Raw genomic sequence first — 13,582 nt, 5'->3', positions numbered from 1 at the left:
AATTGCACGTTTATTGTAAGCTAAAAAGTATAAATGCGTAAAATACTGTGGTAGAAATTCACACTTGGTCAGTCCAGTCGAGATCATCATGTGGATGGGAATTCATTTGACTCTATCGTATTGTCAAGATCCCAGCCTGTGTTCCCATCTTTTGTGAGGACTTTTGTTATTTCCTGTCTGGTGCCATGATTTGTAGTTTTTCATGTGGATTAGTCTCCCCAGGTGTGTCTTGTTAGTTCCCTTGGTTACCCTTGTGTGTTCCCATGACAATTAACCACTCCCCCTTATCTTGTTAACCTTGTTTTCCTTTGTATATATATATATACCCCAGTGTTTCTCTTGTTCCTTGTCTAGCGTGGCCAATATGGTTGTATTGTGTGCGTTTGTTGTAGCGTTCATGTGTCTGGATTTGTCTTGTTCCTTGTCTAGAGTTATTTCAGTTCTGTTTTAATAAATGTTTACTGCACTTGGATCGCCTCTTTTCTGCAGCAGTGCACGTTACAAATATGCAAGAGGAGTTACATTCCTGTTCAAAAGAGTAAAAAGAGAAATGAAATGAATGCTTTTATGAGGCAAGGACGCATTAAATAGATCAAAAGGTACAGTAAAGACATTTACAAACTGGTATTTTAAATAAATCTGTTCTTTTGAACTTTCTATTCATCAAAGAATCCTACAAAATGTATCCCAGTTTCCACAAATATATAAAGCAGTTCAACTGTTTTCAACATTGATAATAAGATATGTTTCTTGAGCAGAAAATCATCATGTTAGAATGATTTCTGAAGGATCATGTGACACTGAAGACTGGAGTAAAGATGCTGAAAATTCAGCTTTGCCATCATAGAAAAAATTTATGTTTTAAAATATTAAAACAGAAAATTTTTAATAATGTATTTTTGTTTTCAAATAAATGCAGCTTTGATAAGCACAAAAGTGTATCAAAAACTTAAAAAAAATCTTAATGACCCCAAAATTTCGAACAGTATATGTCAAAGCTGATTTTTTAAAATGTATTCCATACAATGTAAATGTCTGGTGATCCCTGTCTGTGATGGTCAGTTGTCAGTTATTCTTGGTTTATTAAAAACAGAGGGTTTATTAAAAATAGAATGTATGAGGAATAATACTGACCATTTACTGCTAAATTCTAACATATTTAGAAAAGAGTTTAGTATATGCATGATGATGCATTATCCATTATTATTAGGTTAACTAATTGGAAATATTTTCTATTTGAAAAATCTTCGATTTATTCTTCTATATATTCTATTTATTTATGTATATTATTTAAGTCAGTAATTAAACAATCTGGACATTTCTGGAGGTTCACAAGAAGACTATTTTAAAATGTAAAATTCATCCAGGCTTGAGGCGTGACATTTTTTTCATTATCTATTTCAACTTTAACATTGTAACATTTTATGACTTGCTAAAACCGGTTAAAGTCACTAACAGCACCGTAATATAATGCACATGAGTCATGATCATGACTGCTAGAATCATCAAGGCCCAAAGGAAATGAAACCAGTTTGCAGATGACCTCATATCCTGCCACTTAAAATAAGTCTGTCTGTTTTTTAGGGGTTTGGCCTACAAGAACGAACACCCTCCAAGTGGCCAATTTTGTAGGAATGTGAAATAAAATACACAATAACCACCATCTTCAGTGAATTTCCATTCTGAACTTTAAAGGAAGCCCTCTGGGTTCTCTTTGTAGTGTTTGCATTCATTTGGCATAAACTCAAACATGAAAACTCTCCAGTTCTGTAACTGAATGCAAGTGATCAAGGTCTGCACGTGTTTGATGGCTGATGGTTTTTGGGGAATTTGAGAGTGAATTTGACAGCTTCAGTGTGTGGTGTCTGCCTCATTACGCACATCTGTGTATTTGATCAGCCTGTTTTCGTGACCTGGAAAAGTCACTTTATTTTTGGCAGACGTTGTAATTTTGGGTACGAGCTGAAAAGTAAAATACAGCTGCTAGTTTTATCTGCCTATTGCTCATCTGGTCAGATCAGAGTTTGATCAGCAGATCATTTTTCAACATTGTGTCAAATTAATTGTGTGTGTTTCTATCCAGATGGGGACTTCAACCTGAATGCACACAGACTCATGGGGACTCATGTTACTGTGGGGACCTAAATTGAGGTCCCCATTAGGAAACAAGCTTATTTGTCATACAAAATTATTATTATTTTTTTTAAAATGTAAAAATGCAGAAGGATTTAGGGGTAGGGGATATAATATACCGTATATACAGTATAAAAGCCATTACATCTATGGAGAGTCCCTACAAAGATACTAAACCAGCTTTGAATTCATGCAGCGGCATTTGTCGGGATGTTGTTTTGTTTTCTGGTAGTGGAATTTTCTGACATTTATTCCAGAGCAGTTAATACCATGCAAATGCTGATTAAATTTCTTTATTTAGAAGTTAATAAACTGACCAATAAATCTGTCTATCAGTCTCTAATTCATTCAAAGAGGCCTTCTACATGATTTCAGTCACCCGAGTAAAAGGAATGTTCTGGGTTCGAGATAAAGTAAGCTCTATTGACAGCAATTTGTGGCATGTTTGAATTGACACCTAAATGCAAAGCATATTTTTGTTAATTCTGCAGCAAGCACAGCCCTGGCTGCTAAGAAACAAAGTCATCAAACCATACTTACAGAGCAATTCTTTAGACATTTATTTAATACAAAATAGATTGCTGCGTACTGTTGGCCAGTGTTAGACTAATGTAATATATAAACAAACAATATAGTTGTCTTTTAAATAGGCTATACTTTTGTGATGCTTATTCAATGCTTTAATCTGCCTAAATTAAAATGAATTATTTTCTTTTGAGGTCTTTTCTCAGTAAATGATGATTCATTATGATTATTTGTTAATTAATGGAACTACCACCTAAATGCACATATACACTACTCGTCAAAACTTTGGAATAATTAAGTTGTTTTAATGATTTTTAAGAGGTCACTTATGCTCATCAAGACTGCCTATGATAAGCATAAGAAACATATAAGAGACATATGGTGATATATATTCTTCTTCCTCCTCCTCCTCCTCCTCCTCCTCCTCCTCTGCTCTTGAGTCTTTGGCAACCCATAGAACCGCTTGCGGGAAAGTTATGAAATTTGTCACTCATCAGATAGAGGAAAGTCTGAACATTACAGGAATCAACATCACATGAATAAATAGCCTACATTTTCTCAGTTTAAATTCTAATTAAAAAAAATTTTCAGTCTCTAATTTATTCACATGTAAACTCTTACTTTAAAAGGATATCTGAAATGGACTGTTTACATAGAGAAAAAAACACTCGCAGGAAATTTGTCAGAAAATTCATAATCAGCTTTCTAAAAACATGAAAATGTGCATTTCTGCTTTTAAACCCTCCAGAAACCATTGCCCCGTAGACTTCCATTGTAAGTGCATTATTTTGACTTCTTACAAAATGGTAACTGTCCTACAAACTTTTTGAAACAGAACAATGTACTTTATTTTTGAAATAATTAACTCACTTTGAAAATCAGTTTTTCATTCCTGACAGTTCTTGAGGCAACAGCATTTTGGACATTTCTAGGACCTGCATTTCATCTGTCTGTCGATTTCTTTTGTTTTGTCCTCTTCTATTTCATGATGATTTCAATTACAACAAAAAAGCTCTGAATAAACCTTCAGCACAAGGTTGATTAGCAAATTATTTACTGAGCGTATAGTCTGTTCATTTCACAGCGAGTTCTTCCCCTCATCCGCTTTTAAAGCTTGCTCATTCTCTCACCACACGTTCTTTAAACCACACTCTGGTTTTGCGCTAAACGCTGCACACACAACGAGGGAGTTCCAGGAAGTGGTGGGGGTGGAGAGAGTGAATGAGGGACAGTTTGTGTCTTTTCTCCGTCTTTCTGTCAGTCTGTCCGCAGGCATGATGACTTCTGTGTTACACAATTCCCTTTCTGTAAACTTTCAGGTTTAATAAATTGGGGAATATAAGAACATCTCCTGTATTTACACAAATGTTTTTAAACTTTAAGTATGTTTTTTTTCATCAACCAGAAAAACCTAAACCTAATTAAGGTGTCTAGATGATGCCAGTCTGGTTAGAATATGAGCATTGTTGTTTATGGAAAGCATTTTTGTTGTGGTGGACCAATCAAACATCTCTACTGGGGGTTTTATTGGTCAATGTAGTCTTTCGGTTTTAACCATAGGTTGATGTTTGTCACAATATGAAACGAGAGAAGCACTTTTAATGTGTTTTACAGCCACATTCCTAAGTATTTAGAAAGAAGTTCTCATTCACTAAAACCCCCATTGCCCCCTTTAGTTATAAGTTTCAGAAAAGCAAATGGAACTGCATGTGTTTCACTCTTTCTCAGTTACATACATACATACAGCATAATATATTATAACTTTTATAATAATATATATATATAAGTATACTCATGTCGTTCCAAACCGGTATGATTTTTTTCCTCTTCTGGTGAACATAAAAGATGATATTTTGAGAAATGTCTTAGGTTTTTTTGTCCACATAATCCATTATGTGGAAAATGGACAAATGGAAACTCATTGGTAACTAAAACTGTTGCTAAAATGGTTACCAACATTCTTCAAAATATCTTCTTTTGAGTTCCTCCAAAGAAAGTAAGTCAAACGCATGAGGGTGAGTAAATTATGAAAGAATTTTTATTTTTGGGTAAATTATCTCTTAATTACCTCTTATTTGTATAGTTATTGATCCGTGATGCATTTTCAGTGTTTAGATTGTATAGACATACAGCACACCCCTTTTCATTACATCACTGCCGCAGTGTACCCATATGAAACTGCTCTGTTAATAGTTAATAGTAAATAGTATCTTGTATGGTTAAAATTGACCCCAAAACATGTTTGGTCACTTGTATGGATATAACATCGGATTATAAGACAAAATAAAGCAAATGGCATTTCATTTAAAGGTGTCCTATTATGCGTTTTCATTTTTTCAACTTTTACTTTGTGTGTAATATTGCTGTTTGAAAATAAACAACATCTGCAAAGTTACAACGCTCAAAGTTCAAAGCAAAGGGAGATATTTTCTTTTTTTTATTATTGCTTTTTAAGGACTACAACAAACGGCTTGTTGGGACTACACGATATTCCTCACGGGTTAGTGACATCACAAGCCCCCGGAACACAATTTATAGATTATCAAGACAGAATATGCTAATCAATGACTAAAAGATAACTATAAGCTACATAAAATCATCAACTAACCATTCAGAAATGTTGTCTACATGTTGTCACTTCTTCTTGAGTCTCTCCATCATTGTCTGACTCCAGTTTGAACATAAAAGGTTAAACGTTTTTGAAATGTTCAGTGCATGTGTGTGTGAGGTAAAAGGACACAAACTGTTGTTGCTCCGCCCCCTGTGCCGGGAGCAGCAGCTCATTTGCATTTAAAGGGAAAGGCACAAAAAACGGTGCGTTTTTGCTCGCCCTCAAAAATTGACAATTTTAACATGCTATATAAAAATATCTGTGGGGTATTTTGAGCTAAAACTTCACATACACAGTCATTTATTTTACATCTTGTGAAAAGGGCATTATACCACCCCTTTAAAATATGTCAGTGCCATTGTTTTGTCTCAAGATACACACCAGTTATGTTTTTCTCTAGGGCATGTTTAAGCTATAAATGTCCTAGTTGAACTGAGGCCTAATCCTGGCTTAATCTAATCCCTGTCTGTGAAACCAGGCCTATAATAAATAAACCTTGAGGAACATATTAAAATAATAGAAAAAAGTTAAGAATATTTTAAAGAAATGCTTAAGTATTTTTAAGTTATAAATAGCAGTTAAGAATAATTTCTGGTATCATTGCACCTCTGTTGCCTCTTGGTTTGTTATCTTGTGTGCAATTCAATGCTGTTCATACAGTAACATTTTAAGTCAGATTTAATACTGTATGATTTTGTTCCAATTATAAAAACTGAAGTTACATTAATTTGATCAGCACAGCATGCGTGTTCATTTTCATTTACACATCTTGATTGTTCAGCTAGTTCTAGGTTTTGGCCCCTGTCAGATTTGCTGCAGAATATTGAATACGTGTTTCACGCGATTCCCTTTGTATAGCGGGCTCATTAGGTTCAACTCATCCTCTCTCTGTGCACTCTCTTAATTTCACTCCCTCATTCATATTTCAGTGCCTCGTAATTAATAGCCTCATCTTGTCAGAGCTCATTAACGGTGACATGATAGTGTTTAATTATGAGGTCAGTCAGCCCTTGCATTCCACCCTGTCACATAGTTATTAGGAAGTTACGTTTAATTTGAAGACAGATCTTCCTTTGTCTCCGTACTCACTACTAAATCTCTCTTAATTTTGTATTTTTTTCACAACCTCATGGTGTGTGTTTGGCCAGACGGCATGATTATTGCTACTTAAATGTTAGTTTGAAGTATATTCAAAACCAAAACTGCAATTTGAAAAATATTTGTATTCTCATACTTGAAAGAAGTGGAAAATAGCTTCTGTTAGCGATTTGGCTTTGAAGAGGATTACACTAAGTTTTATGTTGATTTGTGCATTGACGTAAAGCTTTCAGACTTTTAGATGTTCTTGATTCTGAGTAAGCGGTGGCATAATACTGGAAATTATGTCATTTTGACTTCCACATTTCATGTTCGGGTTACCAATGACTGTTGTCTTACGTACATTTCAAGGGTTAAAAAAAGTATTGGAATGAGTAAATAATAATTGTATTCATTATTTACTCAAAATGTATTTATTTATGTAATTGTATCTCATTTATTCATTATTATATATATATGTTGTTATTATTTATACTAACATTCAAATTAGATTTTTTTTTATGTTTTTGAAAAGACCTCTTATTAGAAGTCTCAAAAAGGCTGTATTTATTTGGTATAGTAAAAAAACTGTTATATTGTGAAATAGTATTACAATTTAAAATGTCTGTTTTCCATTGAATTTTGAATCTGAATTCTCATCATCATTACTCCAGTCTTCAGCGCATGATCATTCAGAAATCATTCTAATATGCTGATTTGGTCAAGAAACATGTATTACCATTATCAATGTTGAAAACAGTTGTGCTACCTAATATTATTTTGGAAAACGTGACACATTTGTTTTTTATGATCGCTTGATGAAAAGTACAGCATTTATTTGAAAGAAAAAATATACCAAGTCTTTACTGTCACTTTTGATCCATATGATAAATCCATCGGATAAGCGAAAGAAGATGGATGGATGGATGGATGGATGATAAATCCATGATGAATAAAACAATTAGTTAAAAAAACCTCTTCAAACAGGCAGTTCAAACACAAAATGTGAATGACATTTCAAAGCTTTGGGGAACAGAAGATTATAAGTAAATAATAAATGAAATGTCTCAATTATTCCTGTTTTCTTCACACAAAGCTATCGTATGACTTCTGAAAACTTGAGAAATAGTGCAAAAATCATATTGTCTTCTTTAATGGTGCTCTTTGCCCTTTTTGGAGCTTGACACTTGCCATTATGACCTTTTCTTCTGTATACTGTAAAAGAGCTGCATAAAGATTATTCAAAATGTCTTCAAAATGAAAACAGCAACACCACACGGGTTTGAGATGGCACGAGGATGACAAAATAACGACCCAATTTGTCTGCTCTTTAATAATTCAGCAGCACTAAAGAACAGTTGGAATTGCTTTCACCTAGACACTTCCATCTGCGTCCTTCTGGTGTCTTGATCACAAGAGTGCAAAGTCTCACAGTAGATGAGATCTTTTATTCTCCATTGGACAAAAGAATGGCCACTACAGATTTTTTTTGTGATTTAATTTTTTTTTAAAATTTTGGCACGTTACATGTTGCTCTGGAGTTCAGCTGTTGAAACTCACAGATGGTTGGCATTGATTAATGTTAGCCTTTTCTCATGCTATTGGAAGTTGATGCTGACAACAAAATTATAATGCAATATAGACAAAATCTGTCTTAGCATTCAAAAATGTATTTGGAAGGAGAAGGCTTGTCCAGGCCACATTTGTATATTTGCCAATGGGATTTTGACTAAATTCTCTGGAAAAACCCCACTTAACTGAGGCGAGTCTCAAAAACAGACTTTGTTTGAGCTTTATTCCCCAAATGTTCATAATTTTTTAAAAGCATTTATGCTTTTATTGACAAACACTTCCAAGCTTCTTGAGCAGCCCATGGAGGCTATTGTGTGAACGTCATATTGACAGTAGAGAAACGCAATGGGAGAATTATTTGGAAGCTATATTCGTAAAGTTTATGTAGCCCTGCTGAAAGTAAACTGGTGGAAGATGCAAAGGGAGATATTTTAGCCAGTGTTAGAACTATGGGAGGTGAGAGCAGGATGTTTAGACTTTAAATCTAATTTAGAGCATCAGTCTTTCACTGTGGCCTGGGTTTGACAAGATCCATTTAGACTGACAGCCAACATCTGGAAAAGTTTGACAGGAAGCCTTTTTTTTCCCTTTACAGTCTGTTATGTAAACCCTTTTTATACATGAATAAACAACTGTGTAACTATAAAAAAACACACAAAAAGAAAACAATGCTGAGAGAATGTTATTAAATATTTATTTCACTGTTCATTCGTATGCTTTTTGCTCTGGCTCTCTTTCAGGTGGTGTTGCTCAGTGGTCACCTGGACAGCTGGGACGTGGGTCAGGGCGCTATGGATGATGGAGGTGGAGTCGCCATTTCCTGGGAGGCACTTTCTGTGATCAGAGACTTAGGTGAGACCTGTAAAGATGGTAGCATTTGGAGATCTTCTCTCTCTCTCTCTCTCTCTCTCTCTCTCTCTCTCTCTCTCCGTCACATGACTAAAGCCGGGTGCACACTGTGATTTATAATAGTCCTTTAAGATTGTTGCTTGTCAGACTGTAAAAAAACGATAATCGCTGTAAGCCATGTCACACTGTAAGATCTCAGTTGTCATTAATAATGTCAGACTGTACGGCAGTCAAAAACGGACGCACGAAAGAGAACTTGTCCGGAGTTTTACATCATCAATCAATGACACGTTCGGTGATGTGAGTTGGGTTACATGCGGGATTGAAACGATGGCTACAAATAAATCTCCATTGTTACTTTTGGTCATGGCTTCTCTTTAAAAACGAAGACAATTTGACGGTCGTCGTAGGAGAAGTCACACTGCAGGACTGTGAGTCAAATCTTCTGACACTGGCAGAATTTCATCTGAGGTCAAATTTGATCGCAACGGTCATTAATCGGCTGTCTGTGAACATGTTAAACTAACGAACAAAGACTTTTAAGCCATGGATCAGAGGAATCTTTTAGGATTTGTACAATTTGTCCCAGACGGTCAAATCGTGGGCAAAATCGCACAGTGCACCTGACTTTAGTGAGTCTGTGACTCTGTGATTTTGATATACATGTGAGAAACATTCTAAGCATTTTTATTGTATTTAAAGAAAATATATATATATACTATTAATGTTCTATCTATCTATCTATCTATCTATCTATCTATCTATCTATCTATCTATCTATCTATCTATCTATCTATCTATCTATCTATCTATCTATCTATCTATCTATCTATCTATCTATCTATCTATCTATCTATCTATCTATCTATCAAATATATTTGTATAGTTGTTTTATATTTTATTGCTATAGTTTAGATCCCTTAACCCCTAATTCCATGCCTATTCATAACCACTTTTATAGAGTATAAAAAGAATATATAAAATGTAATGAGAAGAAAATGGCACATTGACCATTTTACAATATACCATTAAATATATATTTTTTTGAGCCGCTAATCCCACTCTTACCTCTAAATCTGATCCCAACTAATTTTTTACAGTTTTTCTCAGTCGCTTTGGTGCATTTCTCACATCACTATTTACATTTGCACAACAGTTAATGCAGTTCTCAAAACAATTAGTACAAACTGCAAAACCTAGTTGATAACCTGCAAAAGCGTGTCACTTGCTCAAAATGGAAAGCTCATTCCTCAAAAGCAAGTATTCATGTCAATGAAAGTGTCAGTGTCATCAAGATGAAAAGTCCTTACACCATTGCTTATGAACAAGACAGTCAAATGGCTTTGTCATGTTTTCATTATGACAGTTTACTCTGTAAATGTTTTCCAATGCAAAAAAGTCAAATATTGGTGACACTACCTGAAAATGCTCAAGACAGCAGTAAATACTATTTGCACAGCCATTTGAAAAATACAGTAAAGTTACACATTACTGTATTTAGTGAGGTAACTACAAGACACTAAATGTTTCACATTTTTACTGCATATGCTCTTTGCAATTCTAATTTGTTCACAGCATTGTGCAAAAGAAAAAATACACCCTTATTTACAACAAACATAAACTCCCTTTTGGTAGAGCTGTGCACAACTGGAAACAATATTGCTGTACATATTGGAACTGAACATACAACATACATAGTACTGTAATCATTCATACACATCCAGACGTTCCTCTCTGTCTGGCCACATAATTTCATCTACATCACAGCGAATATCATCTCTTGCAATGCAATCCAAAACAACAACATGCTTGCTCAGATGGTCTCCAGTTAGACCCCTCTCATTCTCAGGGATTATGTCCCTGTAAAGAGTGTCTAACAAAGTCAGCAGATGTTGTGTGTTGTATGGAGCAAGACTGGGGATATGCCATTTATACACACCTGTTCTCCCGACGAAATGTTTGAATAATTGAATTTACAGTGGTTCTCCCAACATTTGGCTGCACCCTTCGACCAGCCTCAGCCGTTGTGAGGCCGTGATTGACAACATGATCCACAATTGTAGCCCTGAAGTGGCTTATCATTGGTTGCAACTAGTAATGCTTCACACACCCCTTCGCATCAGTGAAAGTTGAGATTCACCTAAGATAAATTGTTCAATTTAGGAGACATTTTCAGGAAAAAAAAAAGATTAAATGTTTTTTGTAAAATTTGCTTGACAGATTTTGACAACTAGTTCAACATTTTTGTATGTAATGACTCAAGCAATGAAAGGAGGACTATTAGTTTTATATGGAATGACTATTCAGCATTCACAAGTATAGTTAATTTTGACTGACATGACATAAGCAAATGATAATGTTAGAAAACAGCAGAGAGTTGTATGAAAGCAATTGATGCATGTCCAGAAGCATTTGCAATTTGTTCGAAGGAATGAGAAACTGCTACTATGATGTGCACACATGACTAAATGTTGTGGAGGTTGAACTAACTGTTGTGCAAATGTACATAGTGATGTGAGAAACGCACCAAAGCGACTGAGAAAAACTGTAAAAATATCTACAGTATAAAGAAAAACTTAAGAAACAGGTAAGTGTAATCACAATAATTAATTCAGTTTATTTAGAAAATGTTAAAAGAACTAACAAAGTAGTCCAAATCATGTGTTGCATTCATAGTTCTCTCTGGCAGAATACAATAGTTGTGAATGAGATACAGAGCCGAATTTAAAAAGGATACTACACCCCCCCCAAAAAAAATTATATAATTGTTTGCTCATAATGGTAATTCATACGACCCCAGGTGATAAATCAATGTCTTCTCAAATGAACCAGTTTAAACTTTTTAAACTATAAATCATTGCTTCCGGCCAACTATCTTCATGCTGTGAACGTCAGCATGTTGGGAAGCATGACCTAAGTGTATTGTGAAAGTCGCACGAGAAGTATCACTCCTTTTTGTGCTTCCTTATCGCCACCGAGTTTCACAACGCACTTACAGTACGTCACGCTTCACAACATGTGTTGACGTTTACAGCGTACTAAATGTAAATGTAAACATTTCGATGTAAACACTAAATCGTAAATGGTCAGCCAGGAGAGCACTGACGGAGGCTGAGGATCGACTGCATCATGCTGACATCGTTGGGACAGTAGCTCTGGGCAGGCTTGGACTGGGTTGCTCCACCAGAACAAGCTGCAAAAACGCTGACCCAAAAGAACGTCGCGGTATGGTGCAGACGGAGGTCCGTAAAGCAGAGGAGGAAACCCGGCATGTCAAGGCTGTTGCCATGAAAAAACAGGGCAGCTGGACAAGGTGGGAGGGCGTGCGAGAAAGGGCCCTGACGTGGCAGGATATCTGGACCATGGAAGGACGTCGGATAAAGTTCTTGATGTGTTCTGTCTACGATGTCCTGCCTACTCCATCAAACCTCCATATTTGGGGGATAGCAGAGAACCCCAGCTGCACGCTGTGTGGAAAGACAGCCAATCTTGAGCATGTCCTTTCAGCATGCCGGTCAAGTTTGGCAGACGGGAAATTCCGGTGGCGTCATGATAAGATCCTGTCTCGTTTGGCGGATGGTGTGGAACAGGCAAGGAAGAATCGTAAACCGCTTTCTGATGGGCACCACTTTATCCATTTCGTCAGGACAGGAGAGAGCACTGCAGCAGTACGGAGGAGCAGAGGGGTCCTGGCCTCAGCAAATGACTGGGAGATGTGGGCAGACCTGAAGAAGCAGCTCAAATTCCCAGAGGAGATAGCACTCACTAGCCTCAGACCAGATATTGTACTCTGGTCTAGAGGTACCAAGCAGGTGGTGCTCATAGAGCTAACAGTACCCTGGGAAGAAAGGATGGAGGAGGCACATGAGCGTAAGCTCAAAAAATATCAAGGCCTTATCCTAGAGAGCCAGCAAAAAGGATGGAAGGCCTGGAATCTACCAGTAGAGGTCGGCTGCAGAGGTTTTGCTGGACAGTCGCTCTGGAGAACACTCGGATTGTTGGAGATTGAAGGGATGGCCAGGAAACTGCTAATAGGCAATGTCACTGAACAGGCGGAAACAGCATTAAATTGGATCTGGATACAGCGGGAGGTGCGGTGGCAGAGCAAACCTGTTGAAGGACTAAAAACGGCATAGAGTTGGGTGGTGGTCAGCAGGGGTAGATCCAGGACGCTGGATCTGCTGTCGAGCCCTCCCGAGGTTGTTATGAGCTTAAATCGACGAAACACCAAGGAAGGGGGGTGCCCATCTGATGACCGGCTGTAGCCACCTAACTCTTGTAGTGTTGAGAGATGTAGCCAAGCCTTGAGCTGGCCCAGGGAGAAGGATGGTGCTTGGAAGGAGGAGAGAAGGAGAGGAGAGAGCGATGCCACTGGCTCACAGATGGGGCAGGGCAGAGTACCTGTAAAGGTGGGCCAGTTGCGATGATCTCATCGCATATATATATTTTTGAGCCGCTAATCCCACTCTTACCTCTAAATCTGATCCCAACTAATTTGAAAATGTTAAAAGAACTAACAAAGTAGTCCAAATCATGTGTTGCATTCATAGTTCTCTCTGGCAGAATACAATAGTTGTGAATAAGATACAGAGCCGAATTTAAAAGGATACTACACCCCCCCAAAAAAATTATATAATTGTTTGCTCATAATGGTAATTCATACGACCCCAGGTGATAAATCAATGTCTTCTAAAATGAACCAGTTTTAAACTTTTTAAACTATAAATCATTGCTTCCGGCCAACTATCTTCATGCTGTGAACGTCAGCATGTTGGGAAGCATGACCTAAGTGTATTGTGAAAGTCGCACGAGAAG

The 13,582-nt window shown here is 36.7% G+C and overlaps 1 protein-coding gene across 1 annotated transcript in view; it reads left to right on the top strand.

The window, feature by feature from the left end:
* The window catches only part of LOC307005715 (carboxypeptidase Q-like), a 56,736-nt gene that overhangs the window by 29,179 nt on the left and 13,975 nt on the right, over positions 1-13,582 (top strand). The window contains exon 5 of the mRNA XM_079626109.1: positions 8,659-8,770. Within this exon, the coding sequence (XP_079482235.1) occupies positions 8,659-8,770 (112 nt within the window). The remainder of the gene's footprint in view (positions 1-8,658; positions 8,771-13,582) is intronic.

This window comes from Phoxinus phoxinus (assembly GCF_949152265.1).
Source record: "Phoxinus phoxinus genome assembly, chromosome: 10".
Classification (NCBI taxonomy): Eukaryota; Metazoa; Chordata; class Actinopteri; order Cypriniformes; family Leuciscidae; genus Phoxinus; species Phoxinus phoxinus.
The sequence above is the reverse complement of the archived record's forward strand: the minus strand, read 5'-3'. Positions and strand labels throughout refer to the sequence as shown.